The sequence below is a fragment of the Loxodonta africana genome, chromosome 11 (genome assembly GCF_030014295.1).
Source record: "Loxodonta africana isolate mLoxAfr1 chromosome 11, mLoxAfr1.hap2, whole genome shotgun sequence".
Classification (NCBI taxonomy): Eukaryota; Metazoa; Chordata; class Mammalia; order Proboscidea; family Elephantidae; genus Loxodonta; species Loxodonta africana.
Window position 1 is genome coordinate 59,484,238 of NC_087352.1, and position 22,191 is coordinate 59,506,428.

Sequence of the window (22,191 nt, forward strand, 5' to 3'; positions counted from 1 at the left end):
GTTTTTCTGAAATCTTTTCCAGAAAGTTTGCTTGATTCATATAAGTGATTCTTACAAATTGATTAAGAAGGTTCGTCAGCTGTACAATAGGCCGTTAAAATTCTTGAGTTCATTTGTGGCAACCCCGTGTGTGTCAGAGTAGAACAGTGCTCCATAAGGTTTTCAGTGGCTGATTTTTTGGAAGTAGATTGTCAGGCTTTTATTCCTAGATGCCTCTGGAGAACTCAAACCAGTAACCTTTCCATTAGCAGCCAAGTGTGTTAATCGTTTGCACCACCCAGGGACTCCTTATTTCATGAGCATATCAGTAATCCAGAAGACCTTGGAATAAAGGTACTCCTGACACCTCTGGGCATATATATGAACTTAATTTCATTCTGTTATTGATTAGGAAGACGACATTAGTATACTTTTTAAAATTGTGTTTTGTACATGTTCTACTTGCAAAATTGTACAAATAAGAAAAGAGTACCACATGAATACCACTGTACGATGCAGCAAGCTCTTCTGAGAGCTAGGTACAGCTCAGGCACCTGTGATCTGTGCATGTTCTGTTCTGTTTTGAAACTTGCAGTGAAGCCCTGACATCTTAGGATGTACATTGTGGTGACTGAGTTCTTTTATTAATTAATTTGTTTGTTTGTTTATTTATATGACTTTGCTTAGTATTTCATTGCAACAAGGTAAAATTGAAGAACATTTAATACTGAATAAAGGCTTAAACTGGTTAAGGACCCTATTGAACTGTCTCTAAATTTAATTACTATAAATTATGCTTTAATTATGAAGAAATGTAAGCAGTTTGTTAGTTATTATTAATGAATCAACATTTGGAAACAACTCATCTTTTCCACATTTCTCAATTATTTTTATTGAAGAATATCTTAAGCTTTCAAGAGATAGCATTTGCAAATACAGCAGTTTCACAAATAGCATTTATAACTACTTGTTTCTTAATTAGGATGGTCTACATTTTCCATCCAGGACAAAATACAGGAAAAAATTGAATTCTGGGGCAAATAATCCAGTGTTCATGCTATGAAAAACCTAATTGATTCATTACCTTGTTTACTAGGTGGTGAGTGTGAAGACCTTTGGGAGTTCAGGATCTTATGCGGGATATACATTGTGGTTAGAATGGAATCTTTAAGGAAGAGGGAGTGATTAAAACTGCCAAGCTTATCAAGGAGAGGCTTCACTGATTTAAAACCCCCCAAACTAGGTCTTAAAAAATTACCCAGTTTTGAAGTAGTTTGTTAGGCATACCTGAAGAATGAATAGTACAGTCAAACAAAAGGTGGCTAGGAAGGGGCAGTTGACGTAAATGTACGTGGCAGCAAATGGGCACAGAGGCCTGTGTTAGCTGGAGAGGACATTGTACCAAAAAAGAGTGAACAGGGCCCAGGTGAGCATTTTGTCTCTTACAGTAAAGCCTAAGGTGAGCTGAAATGATGCAGAATAGGAAATAATCATCTGTGCTGCTTATGCGTAGTTACCTGTTAGAAGCATATCTTTTTATAGAAATGTCAAGTGACGTTGACGTGCATTTAATTTCATGACAATAAACCAATCAAACTTGTTCCCATCAAGTCGATTCCGACTCATAGTGACCCAACAGGACAGAGTAGAACTGCTCTATAAGGGTTTTCAAGGAGCGGCTGACAGATTCGAACTGCCATCCTTTTGGTTAGCAGCCTAGCTCTTAATAACCACTGCAGATATTTTTTTTTATTTCATTTTTGTAAAAGACGGTATCTTCATAGGGTTTTTAAAATATGCATGTGTGTGTACATAGACATGTGTGCATACATACAAACATAGATGCATTGAAAAGTCTCCCTTTCCCCCATGTCCCCACCTCAGGTAACTACTATTAATAGTGTGTGTATTTCCTTTATGCATATAAAAGCATATTTTTACCTGTCTCCTCCCCCCTTTTTTTTCTTTTTTACATACTGCATATACTGTTCTGCACTTGGTTTTTTTTTAACTAAGCTGATATTTTAGAGACCTTTCCATTATCAGTTCACAGGGAACTTTCTTTGTCATATACTAAATTACCATATGAAATTTTTTTGTTGGTATTTTCTACTGATTTTTTTGTTGTTGTTTGAGTTTATTAGTGTTTTTTCTTGTTTTACTTTTTTTAGATAAACTTTTCATATTGTGAATTGCACAAATAATGTGCTCAATTTAATTAGATTTGACAAATGCATAAACCAGCGTATCAAGATACAAAACATTTCAGTCACCCAGAAAGTGTCTTCATACTCTTTCCTACTCAGTCTTTCCCTCCAGGGGCAACCGCTGAGTTTGTTTCACTTGCAGTTTGTGTTTTGACCCTTTAAGAAATTCATGTCATGATGAAATAGTTGAGTGTCTAGTTTTCTGTGTGTAGCTTCTCTTGGTAAACAAAATATCTCTTGAGATTCATCCACATTGCTGTGTTTATCAGTCTTTTTCAAGATTGTTTTGACTATTCAAGATCCTTTGCATTTTTGTATACATTTTAAATCAGCTTATCAGTTGGTATAAAAATATCTTGCTGAAATTATGATTGTGATAGATCCGGAAAAAAAAAACGTAGATCAAATTAGGGAAAATTGACACTGAACATTTTTGAGTCTTCTAATCTGTGAATATAGTATAACTCTATATATTTTGGGTTATTGAATATCTTCCAGCAAGATTTTTAGTTGTCAGTGTACAGATCTTCCACATCTTGTGTTAAACCTTTTTTCTAAGTATTTACTTTTTCTTGTCACGTTGCACTGGCTAGGACCTTCAGTACTATGTTGATTAGAGTGAGTCATTGATGATTAAAATTAAATCATTAATTTAAAATATTTATTCCTTTTTAATGTAAACATTTAAGCTGTAAATTTCCCTTTAAGCACTGTTTTAGATTCCTCCCACAAATTTTTTAGATGTTACAGGTTTATTGACATTTGAAGTATTTTCTAATTTATTTTGTAATTTCTTATTTGACTCATGGGTTCTTTAGAAGTGCATCATTAATTTCCAAATATTTGTGCTTCTCTGAATATCTTACTGTTAATGATTCCTAATTTAATTCCATTGTGGGCAGAGAACATAATCTGTGAGGTTTCAAAATTCATTTTTTATGGCCCCCATGTGGTTTTTTGTTTTTGTTTTAAATAATCCATATGCACTTGATGAAGATTCTATAAATGTCAGTTAGGTTAAGGTGGCTGACAGTATTGTGCGTGTGTGTGTGTGTGTGTGTAGGTATGTATTTAAATGTTTTTGGTCTAACTGTCCAAGCAGTTACTGAAATTACCCTGATTTGTTCATTTTTTCCTTTAGATTTGTCAGTTTTTGCCTTTTGTATCTTGAAACTGTGTTTATAGATGCATATACCCTGTTATGAAATGTCTCTTTTGATATCTGTTGATATTCTTAAAGTCTGTGGGTTCTGAGATTTTCTATGTCTTTATATGTAAAGTATATATTTGGTAGACATTTTTATGTTGTATTCATTATGACAGATCTCTGCCTTTTAATTGGAGTATTTGGTGTATTTTTGTTTAATATTGTCTTATAATTTTGTGAAGGAGATATTAGTAAATGAGAGAACTGAGGCTTAAATAAATATAACTAATGACAGCAATTGTGAAGTATCTGAGTAAGAGTTGAAATCCAGGTCTGTCTGCCCCTAGATTGATTACATGTTCTTACTGACTACCATTTATTCTTTTATCCCTTTCAAGGCTTGAATAAAACACAACTTAAGCTCCTCATGCTCTATTTTAGATTCTGGTTCTTGTGTTAGTCCTAGAGTTACTTGAGTGAAATGTTCTTATTAGTGTCATAAAAGCAGAATAGCTGGCTGATCTACGATTTTTTTTTTTAATTGTGCTTTAGGTGAAGGTTTACAGAGCAAATTATTTTCTCATTAAATAATACTCATATTGTTTTGTGACATTGGTTGCCAACCTTACAATGTGTTAACACTCTCCCGTTCTCGACCTTATGTTGCCCGTTTCCATTCGTCTAGCTTTGCTGTCCCCTCCTGCCTTCTCGTCCTTACCCCTGGGCTGGTGTGCCTGTTTAGCCTCATATACATGGTTGAGCTACGTATATTATTGTTTGTTTTGTAGGCCTGTCTAATCTTTGGCTGAAAGGTGAACCTCAGGAATGACTTCAGTACTGAGTTAAAAGGGTGTTCGGGGGCCATGCTCTCGGGGTTTCTCCAGTCTCCCTCAGGCCAGTAAGTCTGGTCTTTTTTTTTTTTTTTTTTGGTGAATTTGAATTTTGTTCTACGTTTTTCTCCAGCTCTGTCTGGGACCCTCTATTATGATCCTGTCAGAGCAGTTGGTGGTGGTAGCCGGGCACCATCTTGTTGTGCTGGACTCAGTCTGGTAGAGGTTATGGTAGTTGTAGTCCATTAGTCTTTTGGACTAATCTTTACGTTGTTTCTTTTGTTTTCTTCATTCTTCCTTGCTGCAAATGGGGGGACTAGTAGATGTATTTTAGATGGCCACCCACAAGCTTTTAAGACCCCAGACACTACTCACCAAAGTAGGATGTAGAACATCTTCCTTATAAACTGTTGTCAGTTGAGCTAGATGTCCCTCAAGACCATGGTCCCCTCCCCTCAGCCCAGTAACTAGGTCCCTGTGGTAGTTTGGATGCCTGTGAACCTTCTAGGACTGCCTTGGTCAAGTTGTGCTGGCTTCACCAGTATCGTGTACTGTCTTAATCTTCACCAAAGTACCACTTAGTCTATTATCTAGTGTTTTTTCCTCTCCACCCCTCCCCTCCCTCATAGCCATCAGAGATTGTTTTTCTATGAGTAAACCTTTCTAAGAGTGGTTTCATACAGTGTTTGTCCTTTTGTGATTAACTTATTTCAGTCAATGTAATGCCGTCTAGGTTCATCCCTGTTACGTTTTGCAAATTCATCGTTTTTTATTGTTGCGTAGTGTTCCATTGTGTGTGTATAGTAGTTTATCCATTCATCTGTTGATAGGGATGTAAGTTGTTTCCATCTTTTTGCTATTGTGAAAAATGCTGCAGTGAATATGAGTGTGCATGTATCTGTGCGATGGCCTTTATTTCTCTAGGATATATTCCCAGGAGTGGGATTGCTAGATCATATGGTATTTCTATTTCTGGCTTTTTTAAAGGACGTGCCATATCGTTTTCCAAAATGGTTGTACCATTTTGCATTCCCACCAGACCCCCTATAGAGACCCTGTAGCATCCCCACCAGCAGTTTGTAAGAGTTCTAGTCTCCCTGCAAACTCTCCAACATTTGTTATTTTCTGTTTTTTTTTTCATCCGTGCCAATAATGTTGGGGTCAGATGGCGTCTTATTGTAGCTTTGATTTGCATTCCTCTAAAAATAATGGCTAGCGATCCCGAGGATTTCTCATGTATCTGTTAGTTGCCTGAATGTCTTCTTTGATGAAGTTTGATCTACGTTTTTGTTAATCATTTTCTTTGAATTATTTTCAAAGAAAGAGTCGATTGTACATGGTACTTTCTGTTTCTAGGAGATATTTGATATATATATATATATCTTTAAATAAAGCATCCATTACGTGATGATTTTGTAGGCAGTATACATTTGAGGGAAAAAAAAGGTCTAAATTATCCTCCAGCTTCTTGGTCGTTTCTGACTTTTGTAGTCTAGTAAGTGAAAGGTGAACCTCCTGCAGCCTAAAAAGCAGGATAACCTGCAGAATATCTCATGAAGGTGCTAAAAAGTTTCTGACCAGGCTTTTTTTTTTTTTTTTTTTTTTTATAAAAACAAACTCTCCAGTATCATAGTTACTGTAGCCCCCAAAACAGGGCATAGAATTTTCTTGTGGCTAGGCTGTGTTGTGGAGCCCTGGGGACACAGTGGTTAAGGGCTACAGCGAGCTACGACTGTTAATTTAACCAAAGGTCAGCAGTTAGAATCTACCAGCCATTCCTCGGGAACCCTGTGGTGCAGTTCTGCTCTGTCCTGTAGGGTCTCTCTGAGTCGGAATCGACTTGACAGCAGTCGGTCAGTGTGTGGTGGGCTGTGCTGAAGTACATGTAGCACGGATGCCTAGCTTAACCTGTGATTGTGTCACCCAGCCACATGCGTGTGCTCTTCCCCATTGCTCTTTGAAATGTAGGTTCAGTTAGCTCACTGAACCTGCTGCTGTCCAGTCCATTGCAGCTCATCGCGACTCAATGGGATCTCCAAGACTGTGGATCTCTGCGGAAGCAGACTGCCATATCTTTCTCACGTGGAGCTGCTGATGGTATCAAACTGCTGACCTTTTGGTTAGTAGTCGATAGCTTTAACCACTGTGCCACCACGGCTTCTAGTTAGATCATGAGCAGTATTAAATTTGAAATGTAATCAGTCATTTACTTTTATTTTCAGGAGTTCTTTAGAAATGTTCCCTTCCTCTCTTTGGAATTTTGATGATCTATAATATGTGAGAAATTAAATTGAGTTTCAGAAATTATCTTTTAACTCTTAAAAAATAAAAATGTGCAGCTCTATGACCTGAATGACCTTGGCAGTCAAAAGTTGCATTCCAAACTGCCTTTTATGGTCTTTCCTCCCTTCTCCCACCGACCAAAAGTTTCTTCAAAATGAAATAGTTGAAGGAAAAATAGGGAGAATTATTCTCTGGGTTGCCCATGTTCTGGAAAGAAACTTGGAAGAATTTTGAGGTCTCTCTGCTTTGTTTTTCAGGTGTTATCGTTTAAAAAAAAAAAAAAAATTGTGTGTGTGTATATATATATATATAATCACATTTTTCATATTCTTTTAGGAAATTAATGCTTTCACGTATTTTGTGTAATCTTCATAGCAATTCTTAAAACTATAAGGTGGTTTACTATATTAGAATGACCTCCCAATTTATTTCTTGTCCTTTTATGATAAAGAACGGTAATGATGTTCAGATAAAGTTGAATATATAAGTATCTCAACCAAATAACCTGAAAATCTTAACTGTGGCTATGTATCTATTTTAAGTTGTTTTTTTAATATATACATATTAAACATACCAGTTGACATTCATTTTAAAATTAGAGAATTTTTTTTTTTTTTTTTTTAATAAAACTGTATTATAAAATGAAGCACTGACAGTACATCTAATGGCCTAGGTATCAGGTCTTTCATTTTGGGTCGAGGAAATTGGAAAGGGCATTATAGCCATGATTTCATTAAACTAGAGTGCATTGGTGTTCACATTTTAAAAACATAATCATAACTTAGAGTCACATGTTCCATTTTACTGGCTTCCTTCATATAGAAAATATAGGTACCAGCACTAAATGCCTGTGAAAAAAGTGAAGCAGTGTATATTTTCTGGGTGAAGGAAGTATTCTGTACATTTTCCATGTTTACATCATGGTATTTTGAATAACCATGCTTCCATGTTCACATCAATTTTTTGTTTTTCAATTTATGCACAGCACTTGCTCTGAAATTTGGGGACTGAGTACACCAAATACGATAGATCAGTGGGATACAACAGGCCTTTACAGCTTCTCTGAACAAACCAGGTGAATATTCTGCCCTCTGTCGAATCCTAGAGATCTTGTGGGAGGGGGGGTGTTTTGGAAGACCTACAGTGGGTTGCTTAGTGTAATTTTTGCCTTAGGATGTTTCCTTTATGTAAAATATGGCATAGCATTTAAAATATTTGCTTGCCAGTACTAAAAGTATATTAAATGTTTCAGCGGATGTTTTGCTCAGTGAAATTCTATTTTTAATTTTTAAATCATTGCATCCCCTAAAGAATAGGAACTTTGATAACTATATACTCATTTTAGTTTGAGGTTCTACTCTTGTTGGCCTAATTTTTAAATAGTTACATATCCAGTTTGCTATAAATTTCTTGCTACCATTTAAATCTCATTTTCTTTATATTAATAAATATATAGAGTTATTTACTGAACCCCTTATATCACAATTAATGCTAGGCTAACTTGTTTTTATGGTTTTTGTTTTGTTTTTAATCACCTTATTCTCTTTTTTGAGCATATTGGTATTTGTCCATTTCATCTCATCATATTCATCACCATCTGCATTTATGTGTGATTTAAATATACCTCAGTACTCAAAATAGTCACAACTGGGTAATGAGTTACATTAGACTCAGTAAGTTACTATCACATCATTGTTGGTATTTACCATTCTTCACACTAGTTCCTTTTTTTTGATAATTCAGCCACCTACAGAATTAATGCCCTTAAAAGCATCCCAAAATAAGAGTTCGGTTTACTGAAATAGAAGTTGACAAGAAGTTTTTCAAGTCTAACTGTATGCTATTCTAAAAACCAATTTTTTCCTAAGTGGGTAGCCATTCATTTACATTGAGTCATTTACGTAGCATATTTATAAGAAACTTCTAGTACTGCTGCTGATTTTTTATCAGATTCATTAAATAGTACACATTTTCCTTCCTTATTTTCACTACAACTAACTAAATGTCTGTCATTCCTTTCTTTATGCTCTTAGTGTATGATCTAGCCCTTTTGACTGCTCCTGTTTTTTTAAAGTTCCTTCCTTTCTTTTCCCCTTACTCCTCACAGGTCTCTTGATGGTCGTCTTCAGGTATCTCATCGAAAAGGATTGCCACATGTTATATATTGCCGATTATGGCGCTGGCCAGATCTTCACAGTCATCATGAACTCAAAGCAATTGAAAACTGCGAATATGCTTTTAATCTTAAAAAGGATGAAGTATGTGTAAACCCTTACCACTATCAGAGAGTTGAGACACCAGGTAGGGGAATTGCAGTTTTTCTTCCTTGTTTTAAATTAAATGCTTGAATTTAAGTATATCTGGGTACTCTTGTGACTTAGAGAGATTTTACTGTAAAATTCTAATAAATCACCTTAAATTCAGTATATTATTTGGTGGTAGTTAAAAATACTGTTTTTATTTTTTAATTTTCTATATGGAAAAACACATGTTAGAAGGAAAGACGTGTCTGTTTTTTGGGGTAACATACTGTTCAACATCAGGATGTATACCCAGGAATTACTGTTCCCACAGATGGGCATTCTGCTTGGAGTTCAACTTATATACCTTGTGCTTTTTTGATACAGTAACTGTTCACAAGCATCTTGCTCTTTGAATGCTTTTAGAAGTACTTTAATGACATGATTTGTATATAAGCAGTTTGGTAAAGCCTGTACCAAGGCTTAGTTTACTTAGTGAGCTGTGTATTTGAAACTGGTTAAAAAAAAATTATATCTGGTTTTTACAAATTCTGGCAAATTTTTTCTCAGCTTTTCCAGTGGGGGACTTAGGAACTTTTATGGTAATATGGTATTACCAGGATCACATTGTCCCCAAAAGCCTAAGATAAACTGGGACTTGGAAATTTAGATTGTAAACTACCTGGTAAGTTAAAACTATAATTAAATTTGTCAATTTCTTAATAACTGGCATAATATCAAATAGGTGGCAGGTTGATTGTGACTCATGGCACCCACATATATGTCAGAGTAGAACTGTGCTCCATGGAGTTTTCAGTGGCTGGTTTTTTGGAAGTAGATCACCAGGCCTTTCTTCTGAGGTGCCTCTGGGTGGACTTGAACCCCTAACCTTTCAGTTAGCATGTTAACCGTTTACACCACCCAGGGACTCCAGATGGACTCTTAACTTTTAAAAATTAAGCTTTTTGTTTTTTATTTTTGGTGAAAACTTCAGTTTAAGAAATTCCCCTGTCTCTCCTTGCCATTAACTCTGGTTTATTTTCCTCTTTCAGTTTTGCCTCCAGTATTAGTGCCACGGCACACTGAGATCTTAACAGAACTACCGCCTCTGGATGATTATACTCACTCCATTCCAGAAAACACTAATTTCCCGGCGGGAATTGAGCCACAGAGTAATTACATCCCAGGTATTTTTTGGCTTCTGAGTCTCCTAGAGCTTGGGTAGATAACAAATTTTGTTCCTAAACATTCAAGTATTAGTAAATTGAGATTTGACCTTTTTTTAAAAAGCTTCTGGATTTTGAATAGAAAAATATGATTTGTTGGGTGACTGTTTTATGAAATATGTATGCGTAGTACTTTAAACATTTTTGTCTTGAGAAAAGTTTTACTTTATATTTCATTTTCTTTTGCAGTGGCTTTAATCAAAGTACTGTGAGATGCAGAAAAGAAAAGATCTTAGTAAGTTTGTCTTAGTTGCTGAAGCTGAGAGATGCGTAGAATGTAAGCAAAATAAATGGTACAGGGAAAGTATTCCTGAAACAAATGCAACTAAAAATTGACCAAATCATCACTTTTTCTTAGATAGCTTGATTATTTTCAAGAGAAATTAGCTATTTCTATAGGAGGTAAAACACAGTATTTTAGTTCTGTAGATACAGCCGCATTTAAACGTTGGACTGAAAGTCAGAAAATCTCTTATTCTAGTTCTGTTTCATCTGGGCCTCAGTAATTCCTGATGAAAAATGAATGTTTCGACTAAATGGTTCTGAGATTACTTTTCAAATTCTTATATTTATGTGATCCAATAATATTCCTTGATTTAGTAGTTGCCCTTTTAGTTCTTGCTATTTTTAGGAGAATAACCAGTATTTTCTTACTTTCTTTGTGTGTCTCCCTTTTTGTCGTTTTTTTCCTAAAAGAAACTAGAAGTGTGATACTAGGATGAGGATTAAGCTGTAAACTGGATTTTTTAGTGTCAGTTTTTTTTCTCCCATTCTGTTGTTCCCCTGTTCCATTCTTTATTTTATACAACAGATTTTTTTTTTTTTTTTTTGTTCCCCTGTTCCATTCTTTATTTTATACAACAGAAAATATGTAAGGAACTTGGAATTTTAAGTACATTTAAGAAATATTTCTTTAATGTGTCTCATCATGGAAATAATGCTTTTTGTTTCTTGAAGACAATTTTTAAAACATAGGAAAAGAAAGTATTTTTCTAAATAGCTAATTTTACAGGTGAACAGCAGTCTCTGATTGTTTTAACATACATTTCTCTGATTATAGTTTCATGCCAAAAAAGAATTTAAGGCTGCTTTTTGAGTTGCTAGGAAACTAAACTTTTTGAGAAGTTAGGAGAAAAGATATGATGAACTAGGATGAGGGAAAAAGCAGGACATTCCCCAAACAGAAGACTGTGGCCTTTTTGTTCAAGGACTTGACTGGGAGTTGAATTATGTGTACGTGTATGTGTTGTGGGGAGAGGAGCCACTTTAATGCCCTGAGGTGGAAATTAGTGTTATTCAGTAACACTTGGAAACTCACTAACAAGCATTTAGTCTTATATGATACATACCAGTAATTATTTAGAAGGATGTTCATCAAAATGTTTAGTGGCTTTCACTTGTGGAAATGTTTGTGCAGGTTTTTCCTTTCTTTATTCCTTTGTTTAGATTTGGGTGTTTTACAAAACAGATATTCGAAAGCTGGTTCAACTAAATTGCTTTTCAGGGCAATTTAGCTATGAACTACAAATATAATAACGGAGAAAAGGTTTTAACGTAAATAATACACACATCAAAGCTTTAAAACAGCTGTTACATAATAAAATACATAATCCGCCAGAACTGCCAGGTTACCAGTGAAATGGCTTGTAATGGCGTTGTTACTGTGCCGCTCCAGCTGGACAGCAAGACCTATGGGTTCATTTTCTGTTTCATTTCAAAAGAAATTTTAACATTTTCCTCAAAATGCTGATAGCATCATAATTTATTAATTTATAGATAAATAATAATGGAGAAAAGTTAAAGAAACAGTAGGATAAAGTTTTTTTTTTTTAAGCTCATTATTTCTGTTTAGACCTTTGCAACATTGGTGTTTAACTGGCAAAACTTAGCTCTGTTTAATTTTATGAGCTTTAACCTTTAAAATAGTACACAATGATATGTATTAACATTCTCATTTTTGTGTTCTTTATTATTTGAGTATGCAAAGATATTTTAATTCTCAGAATTTCAGTATTAAAAATTTTAGAGTTTAAAGTGGTACAGTCACTATGGAAGATAGTTTGGCAGTTCCTCAGAAAGTTAAACATAAAATTACATGATCCAGCAATTCTGCTTCTAGGTACATGCCCAAAAGACTTGAAAGCAGGAACTGAAAAAGATACAAGGACGTGAGTGTTCATTGCAGCGTTACTCACAGTAGCCAAACAGTGGAAATAGCCACGTGTCCATCAACAGATGAATGGGTGTACATACAATGGAATACTCTTCAGCTATAAAGAGAAATGAATTTCTGATATATGCGGCAACATGTATGAACCGTGAAAACATGCTGTGTGAAATAAACCACATACAAAAAGACAAATATTGTATGATCCCACTTATGTGAAATATCTAGAATAGGCAAATGTGTAGAGACCAACATTTCATAGTGGCTACCTGGGGCTGAAGGGAAAGGAAAATTATTTATTATTTAAGTGATACTAGGAGCCTTGGTGGCACATGGTTAAGTGCTATGGCCGTTAGCCAAAAAGTCAGCTGTTGAGATCCACCAGTTGCTCCTTGCAAACCCTACGGGGCAGTTCTACTCTGTCCTATAGGTCGCTTTGAGTTGAAATCGACTGGTGACAACAGGTTTTAAATGGGTTAAGTGGTACTAAATTTCTGTTAAGGAGCCCTGGTGGAGCAGTGGCTAAGCGCTCAGCTACTAACTGAAAGGTCAGCGGTTCGAACTCACCAGCCCACTCTATGAGAGAAAGGTGTGGCAGCTTGCATCCATAAAGACTACAGCCTTGGAAATCCTATGGGGCAGGGCGGGGCAGGGCAGGGCAGGGCAGGGCAGGGCAGTTCTGCTCTGTCCTGTAGGGTCACTATTAGTTGTAATTAACTCTGTGGCAACAGGGTGAGTTTCTGTTTATCGTTGTTAGCTGCTGCAAGCCAGCCCCCAACTCATGGCTACCCCGTGCACGATGGGATTGGACCATTGTGATGTATGGGTTTTTATTGGCTGACTTTTTGGAAGTAAGTCGCCAGGCCTTTCTTCCTCGTCTGTCAGTCTGGAAGCTTCATCGAGTCCTGTTCAACATCATAGCAATACACGAGACTCCAGTGACAGACAGGTGGTGGCTGTGCGTTAGGTGCATTCCATGTATTGACTGGGATTCGAACCCAGGTCTCCTGCCTGGAAGGCAAGAATTCTACCACTGAATCACCACTGCCCCCTAAATTTATTAGTTTTTGTTAAGTGCCGTTGAGTTGAATCCAACGCATGGCGACCCATGTGTGCATAGTAGAACTGCTCCATAGGGCTTTCAAGGCTGTGACCTTGGGGAAGCAAATGACCAGGCCTGTCTTCCAAGGCGCTTCTGGGTAGGTGTGAACTGCCACCTTTTTGGTTAGTAGGCCAGTGCTTAACCATTCGTGTTACCCAGGATGAGTGACCTTCTTAGGATGATGAAGAACATTTGGAAATAGAGAGCGGTAATGGTTGCACAGCATGGTGAGTGTAGCCAATGTCACTGATTTAAACACTTAAAATGGTAAAAATGACCAACTTTTTGTGTGTGTGTGTGTGTGTGATATTTTTGCCACAAAAAGAAAATGGGGATTCTGTTTAAATGAAAACTTTGATACTTAGGTATAACTTATGGATAGTTTATTAAAGGGAGATTATGAAGAATAATGAATGTAGAAACATACCCCACTTCTCTCCTCCCCCCACTGATAATTAAAATTTATTTTTAGATATATGTCTGCATTATTTTTAATTGCAATCTAACAATGTAATGGTTGAAAATTATTTGAACTTATTTCATCTCCTTGAAATTATAATTGGTAGAGAGGAAGAAATATTGTCTGTATGATTTTATTTTACATGAAGCTTATTCAGAGGCCTCCTTAACAAACATTTTGTTCATAAAGTATGTCGGAAATGGCACATTAGAATCCTGGTACTTACTTTCAGGGGGTATTTTGCCTCTGTTTTGTGCAGGAGTCTGTAGCTGAATTTAATTTTTTGCTTCAGACACTGAGCATTCACCAGGTAGAAGTCCCTGGGAACATCCACTTTTTAGGAGAATTCAGGTTAGACCAGTCCCAAACCATTGTACCATATTTTGCCCTATATAACTTAATGTAGGGTGAAAGCCCGTATTACTCTCATAGTCTGAAATTGCGTGAATGAGTGTGTGCACCTAGCTGTGTGTGTGTTGTGTGTCCTTTAGTCATCTCAAAAGTACCCATCCATGAAGTCCATTAGTTAAAACAAAAAAAACAAAAAAACATTGTAGGTGCTAATGTCTTTCAAGCATACTGATTCAGAATTGAGGTGTCTTTGAAGTTATATTTTTGGTTCCTGCCCCAGAAAAGGTACATATGGGAATTAGCCAGATATGTAAATAATGGCTAAGATAATATGCTCAGAGAGTTTGATTATATTATAACTAGGTTTTAAGGATTTGCTTATAAGATTTGGATTGGAACTGAATTAGAAGCCCCTAGTGTACAGTACAGTTTTTTTTGTGATAATGTTATATAACATTCTTACTTGTTATTTGGAGTTTTTGGTTATCTTTGATAGCTGGGAGATAAGGTGGTGAGATTAATTTTACTTGATTTTGTTTTAAACTTTTGTAGAAACACCACCTCCTGGATATATCAGTGAAGATGGAGAAACAAGTGATCAACAGCTGAACCAAAGTATGGACACAGGTAAAAATAACATTCAGAATTCCTTAGTAATTACATATACATTTCTTGCCTTGTTAGAAACTTAGATATTCCTGGTAAATGTAGAGAAGTTGAGAAGCATAACCAGAAAACAACAATGAAAAAAACCCCAGTCTTCTATCTTGATCTACTATGTCTTAACCATTAATTGTCTCGTAAGTACGCATTCATGAAGTCCATTAGTTAAAAAAACATTGTGAGTACTATATATTGTCATTGAAAAAATAGCATATACTACTGTTTAGAATAATTAAGATTTTTCTCTTGTTGGAGTAAATAAAGAAATAAGAACACTTAGATGATTTTATTTTTCAAGTGTTTTATACTTCTGTTTTAAGTCTTATGCTATTAATAAATATTTCTTTGTGATAAAAGACCCTAATTAACCCTCAGACAGATTCTCACATGAATTTTGGGCTGAGGGATGGGGATCAACTTTTCAGTGCTCCTTAACTTAATGGTGAGTTCCTGAATTATAGAAGTTTTACATAAAGTACCTTGTTCCATTTGTTGATGAGACTCCTTTCTCCATTAATTTGCCTTGGCCCTTTTGTTGAAAATCAAGTGATAATATATATGTAGGTCTAACTTTTGGTTTGCTGTTAAGCCCTTTTAATAAACTCTTCCTTCCAGATTTTTCTATTTTTGAGTTTTATGATTTCCATTTTAAAGTCTTTATCTACTAATTCTGGTGTCTGATTAGTATGTAGGTCTGCTTCTGTTGACTATTTGTTCTCTACATTATGGGTCAGTTTATCCTACTTTGTAATTGGATCCAGATATTGTGTATGAAATAATATTTTCAGTCGCCTCATGCACACAAAAGCTGGACAATGAATAAGGAAGACTGAAGAAGTAGTGATGCCTTGAAATTATGGTGTTGGCAAAGAATATTGAATATACATGCCATGGACTGCCAGAAGAACGAACAAATCTGTCTTGGAGGAAGTACAGCCAGAATGCTCCTTAGAAGTGAAGATGCTGAGACTTCGTCTTACGTGCTTTGGACATATCAGGAAACACAAATCCCTGGAGAAGGACATAGTGCTTGGTAAAGTAGAGGGTCAATGAAAGAGAGGAAACCCCTTAACAAGATAGATCAACACAGTGACTAAAACGATGGACTTGAGCATAGCAACAATTGAGAGGATGGCACAGGACTGGGCAGCATTTTGTTTTTTTGTACATAGGGTTGCTAGGAGTGGAACCAACATGACAGCACCTAACAGCAACAACAGCAATATACAGGAATACCTCGGAGATAATGCGCTTTTGGTTCCAGACCACTGCAGTAAAGTGAATATCTCAATAAAGTAGTCATGTGAAGTTTTTGGTTTCTTACTGCATGTAAATTTATGTTTATGTTATACTGTAGCCTGTTAAGTATGCAATAGTGGTATGTCTAAAAAAACTATGTACATACCTTAATTAAAAAATATTTTATTGCTAAAAAATGCTAGGCATCATCTGAGCCTTCAGTGAATTATATATAACCTTTTTGCTGGTGTAGGGTCTTGTCTCAGTGTTGATGGCTCCTGACCAGGGTGGTGGTTGCTGAAGGTTGGGGTGGCTGTCACAATTTCTTAAAATGAGACAACAATGAATTTGCTTCATCTGTTGACTCTTACTTTCACGTAAGGTTTCTCTGTAACATACAATGCTGTTTGATGGCATTTTACCCACAGCAGAACTTCTTTTAAAATTGGAGTCAGTCCTTTCAAACTCTGCCATTGTTTTATCCACTAAGTTTATTTAATATTCTAAACCTTTTGTCATTTCAACAGTGTTCACAGCATCTTTACTGGTGGATTCCATGTCAAGAAACCACTGTTTGCTCGTCCATAAGAAACAACTCATCCGTTAAAGTTTTATCATGAGCCTACAGCAATTCATTCATGTCTTCAAGTTCCACTTCTAATTGTAGTTCTCTTGCTGTTTCTCCCACATCTGCAGTTACTTCCTCCACTGAAATCTTGAACCTTCAAAGTTATCTATGAGGGTTGGAAACAGCTTCTTCCAAATTCCTGGTAATCAGACGTGAAAGTCAGAATTACTCCTTGGCTCATGATCTGCAGAATCGAAGTTGTGTTAGCAAGCATGAAAACAAAATTAATCTCCTTGTACCTCTCCATCAGAGCCCTTGGGTGACCACGTGCATTGTCAGTGAGCAGTGATATTTTGAAAGGAATCTTTTAATCTGAGCAGTAGGTCTCAACAGTGGGCTTAAAATATTCAGTAAACTATGTTGTAAACAGATGTGCTGTCATACAGGCTTTTTTGTGCCATTTGGAGAGCACAGGCAGAGTAGTAGATTTAGCATCTTAAGGATCCTAGTATTTTTGGAGTGGTAAATGAGCATTCCTTCTTAAAGCCACCAGCTGCATTAGCCGCTAACAAGAGAGTCAGTCTGTCCTTTGAGGCCAGGCATTGACTTCTCTCTGGCTGTGAAAGTCCTAGATGGTGTCTTCTTCCGATATAAGGCTGCGTTATCCACACTGAAAATCTTCTGTTTAGTGTAGCCACTTCTATCGTTTACCTCAGCCAGATCTTCCGGGTAACTTGCTGCAGCTTCTGCAGTAGCACTTGCTGCATCACCTGGCACTTTTTTGTTGTGGAGAAGGCCATAGAAGGCTCATGAACCATCCTCTGCTAGCTTCAGACTTTTCTTTTGGAGCTTCCTCACCTCTCTTAGCCTTTATAGAATTGAAGTGAGTTAGGGCCTTGCTCTAGATTAGGCTTTGGCTTAAGGGAATGTTGTGGCTGCTTTGATCTCCTATCCAGACCACTAAAACTTTCTCCGTATCAGCAATAAGGCTGTTTCACTTTCTTATCACTCATGTGTTCACTGGAGTAGCACTTTTTCTTCAAGAACTTTTCCTTCACAGTCACAGCTTGGCCAGGAGCTTTGTTGCAAGAGGCCTAGCTTTCAGCCTGTCTCGGCTTTCAGCATGCCTTCTTCACTAAACTTAATAATTTTTAGCTTTTAATTTAAAGAGACGTGTGACTCTTCCTTTCACTTGAACATTTAGAGGCCATTGTAGGGTTATTAATTGGCCTAATTTCAATATTATCATGTCTAAGGAAATAGGGAGGCCTGAAGGGAACGGCCGGTCAGTGGAGCGAGCAGTCAGGACAACTTTCATCAATTAAGTTTGCCATTTTATATCGCTGTTGTTCGTGGTTCCCCAAAACAATTACAATAGTAACATCAAAGATCACTGATCACAGATCACCATAACAGATATAATAATAATAATGAAAACGTTTGAAATATTGCGAGAACTACCAAAATGTGACAGACAGACATGAAGTAAGCACATGCTATTGGAAAAATGGCCGCCAGTAGACTTGCCCAATGCAGGATTCCCACAAATCTTCAATTTGTAAAAAAAAAAAAACCTGCAAAGCACAATAAAGCTTAGGATAATAAAACAAGGTATGCTTGTAGATAATGTTTTCCTTCAGGAAGACTCACTTTTTTCTTTCTCTGGAGGAGTTGAGTTGAATGGATGATTCGTTGCTTTAGTTGATGTCCTATCACCTCAGGTTTCAGGGAGGTTCAGCCCCCTACCTCATCAGGGCTTTCAGACAGGAGTATGGCAAGACTGCAGGATATCTCACTGGCCTCCAGCCCTGCCCCAAATTTTCTGTGCTACCACATACTCAGCTCAAGATCGTGGGTTAGAATTGGCTAGTGAAGCGGACCAGCACTCTGCTTGGGGCTCCTCAGATTCTAATTGTCCCCGTGTGGCTATTAACATTTTAGTGTGTGTCCTGACTTGGCATGTGCTCCTGATGATGAAAGTGGTTACCACTCTGCTTATTGAGGAAGAGCTCATCCTTCTCTGTAAATTAGTTTATTTATACTTAATCTGTATCTGCAACTCTTTAGTAGCTATAGCTTTAAAGAAACGTTTTTTAGTTTATCTGGTATTTTCTTAATTGTTATTCAGTATTAAGGCCTTTACCAATCCATAAGTGAAACCCTATGAGTTCTTTTAAAGAAAAAAAAAGAGGAAAGCAGCTTTTTCTTTCATTATGAGTAGAATTCATGCTCATAGAAAATTTGGAAATGTATTGCACATAGTAAAGGAAAATGAACATGTATATTTCTTAAGCTGGATTTTTGTACACGTTTATTCCATTCTTTTGCAGATTCTTTTATAGAACATATAATACATAATGCCACATCCTTTTTTTTTTTTTTTTTGGCATAACCTCATATTTCTGCCATTATTCTATGCCAAATGAAAAACTAAGAAGTACCGTAGTTCTCTGTAAGTAGTGCACACGCCTTTTGTGTATGTTTACTGGCCGTGCCCTTCGCCCACAAGGCACCCTCACAAACACCACCTCACTAGTCCTCTTCCACATGTTGCTGCAAAAAATATTAGCATAGTGCACTTCTGAAAATGCCTCATAGGGGGATGGGACATGGCTAGCAAACAGATGCAGAAGGCATGCGTTATTTGTGTAAAAATACTGTATTTTACAGATAAAATTATGATACAACATTTTGAGTTACACAAGAAATGGATATTTATTATAAAAACAGAACAGTTAGGTAAAGGAGAAAAATTAAAGCATCACATGTAATTATATCCGTTAGCAACAATTGTACTTTTAATTTGAGAATCTTCCGCATTTACCAAACCTAGTATTTTTTTTTTTTTGGGTGAGTATTGCAGTGCACATCATAGAAAAAATAGCTAAAAAGTGGCAGAAGAATTCCCACCTAGCATTTCAGACTCTAGAAAACCTATCTATTCTTGACTTCTACCCTAGACTGCCTCCGGCTGGTTTCAGATGACAGCTAGAAACGGGTGCTTTGGAGATAGATCTCTGAGGTAGGACTCGATTGGTGATTAGATAGGAGAAAGGTTGAAGGGGTAACCCAGCATGAGTCTCAGTTTCCTGGGAGGTTTGTGAAAACAGTTGGTTTGTACTGAGTAAATTAGATATTGTAAGTCATATATTTAAAGCCATTTTGGTTATACAAACAAGAAAACAGCAGATATTCTTAGTCCCTGAGGATTATCACTATAATGTGAAAGCAAAGGAGATAAAGTTAAATGATTTTGAGGCCTTTAACTTTACTGCACTTTTACTATATGTACATTTTCAAAGCATAAAAGTCTTTCTGTTTTTTTTTTTTTCATTTGAATGATGTTTATTTCTGATTGGGTTAGCATGCCGAAACTTACAGGGCGGTATGTTTCTTTACTATTAATTTTGCTTAGGAAATTTTAATTAGTTTTAATATTCTCTCAGAAAATAACAAAATAAACCTTAAACATGTAACTCATCTGAAATTAAAATGAATTCCATTTGGAGCAAACACTTAAATGTAAAAAATGAAACCCTATAATTTTTAGGACATGACATTAAAGATTTTTTTCGTAATTTGAAGTAAGAAATATGCAAAACAGAAAATTGCAGGATAAAAGGTTGATAAATTTGAATAAATAACATTTAAAATGTTACCTGGAAAGGTAAAAACCAAGAAACTGGGGAAAATATTTGCAAGTGGATGACAACTCTAATAATTTCTATATTGAAAAATGCTTATAAACCAAGGGGAAAAAGACAATTTATAGAAAGATGGACAAAAGGAACACGACTGCACTATTTACAACAAAAACAGTAGGAGTTGCCACTGTAAACCTATCAAGTTCACAAAAATCAGCCTATTTGATAGTACATGCAGTGATGATGCAAAGAAACACTAAGCTGTGGGTGGAACTAAACATTTCTGGAAGGTACGCTGGCACATATAAGAATTTAACGCCCACAGTTTTTTTTTTTTGGTACGTGTGTGTGCTTTAAGTGAAAGTATACAAATCAAGTAAGTCTCTCATACAAAAACTTAAATACACCTTGCTGTGTACTCCTTAGGAAACGCTGGTGGCGTAGTGGTTAAGTGCTACGGCTGCTATCCAAAGGGTCGGCAGTTCGAATCCTCCAGGCACTCATTAGAAACTCCATGGGGCAGTTCTACCCTGTCCTGTAGGGTCTCTATCAGTCGGTATCGACTCGACGGCACTGGGTTTGCCTTTTTTTTTTTCTTAAATGTACTCCTAGTTGCCCTCCCCCAAATGAGACTGCACACTCCTCCTATCCATCCTGTATTCCCCGTGTCCATTCAGCTAGCTCCTGTCCCCCTCTGCCTTCTCATCTCACCTGCAGACAGGAGGTGCCCACATAGTCTTATGTGTCCACTTGAGCCAAGAAGCTCACTCCTCACCAGTATCATTTTTTATCTTGTACTCCAGTCCAATTCCTGTCTGAAGAGTTGGCTTTGGGAATGGTTCCAGTCTTGGGCTAACAGAAGGCCCAGGGATCATGATGTCTGGGGTCCTTCTGGTCTCACTCAGACCATTAAGTCTGATCTTTTTACGAGAATTTGAGGTCTGCATCCCTTTGTTCTCCTGCTCCCTCAAGGGTTCTCTGTTGTGCTCCCTGCCAGGGCAGTCATCGGTTGTGGCCAGGCACCATCTAGTTCTTCTGGTCTCAGGCTGATGTAGTCTCTGGTTTATGTGGCCCTTTCTGCCTCTTGGGCTCTTGATTACCTTGTGTCCTTGGTGTTCTTCATTCTCCTTTGCTCCGGGTGGTTAGAGACCAATTGATGCATCTTAGGTGGCTGCTTGCTAGCGTTTAAGACCCCAGATGCCACTCACCAAAGTGGGTTGCAGAATATTTTCTTAATTTTGTTGTGCCAGTTGACCTAGATGTCCCCTGAAACTGTGGTCCCCAGACCCCCACCTCTGCTACTCTGGCCTTCGAAGTGTTCGGTTGTATTCAGGAAACTCTTTTGCTTTCGGTTTACTCCAGTTCTGCAGACCTCTCCTGTATTGTGCTCACAGTCTTTTTCTCTTTGAACAATACATCCTACGAATATATGTGAACTTGTGTCCGGAAGGAAACCCTGGTGGTGTAGTGGTTAAGTACTACAGCTGCTAACCAAAAGAATTAAACATGTTTTCTAAAGGTTTTGTTACTTAATAGTTTAAATTTTATATATGATTATAATGGACTTTTGTAACCTACAATTCAAATTTTTTTCATAATTCAACTGAATTCCTGTTAGTCGAAATTAATGAATTGTGACTGTACTGGTTTTCTGGTCACTTCTGATAAGTATTTAATAGAGGAGTAAACAGTTTAAAAATATGAGTATTTTGAGTTGAAAGATGAATAATTGGGCAGTTTCCTCCATTTCATATGGTAGCTTTGTTTATTTTGTATCTATTTCAGGAAATAGCACAGAATTTTAGTGCATTGTTCTAAATATATTTTGCGCCTTTCTTAGTTGTACCTGTTGTGACTTGCCAATAGATTTTTCAATCTGAGGAGCAAAAAAATAACATAAAGAACTTAATTGTGCTGTGGAAGATTGTTCTCTCTTCTAAAAAATAATTATCACCTATTCTCTATTTCTGATTTATCTGTGTACCTGGGGGCTGCAATTTCACCTTTGTTGCCTGTTATTTTGTGTCATGATTATAATGGTGTGTGTCTTCTGTATCTGTGGTTGTTTGCACTATTTCTTAGCTG

General features: G+C 36.6%; 1 protein-coding gene across 5 annotated transcripts in view; it reads left to right on the top strand.

Moving 5' to 3' along the window:
- The window catches only part of SMAD2 (SMAD family member 2), an 85,642-nt gene that overhangs the window by 50,548 nt on the left and 12,903 nt on the right, over positions 1–22,191 (top strand). For 3 of the 5 annotated variants that reach the window (XM_064294551.1, XM_064294552.1, XM_003406307.4), the window contains exons 3-6: positions 7,432–7,521; positions 8,554–8,747; positions 9,739–9,873; positions 14,545–14,619. In XM_064294551.1, coding sequence (XP_064150621.1) covers positions 7,432–7,521; positions 8,554–8,747; positions 9,739–9,873; positions 14,545–14,619 — 494 coding nt within the window. Of the gene's footprint in view, positions 1–7,431; positions 7,522–8,553; positions 8,748–9,738; positions 9,874–10,101; positions 10,148–14,544; positions 14,620–22,191 lie in introns of those variants that run through there. The other 2 variants (XM_064294553.1, XM_064294554.1) reach the window with 2 other exon arrangements.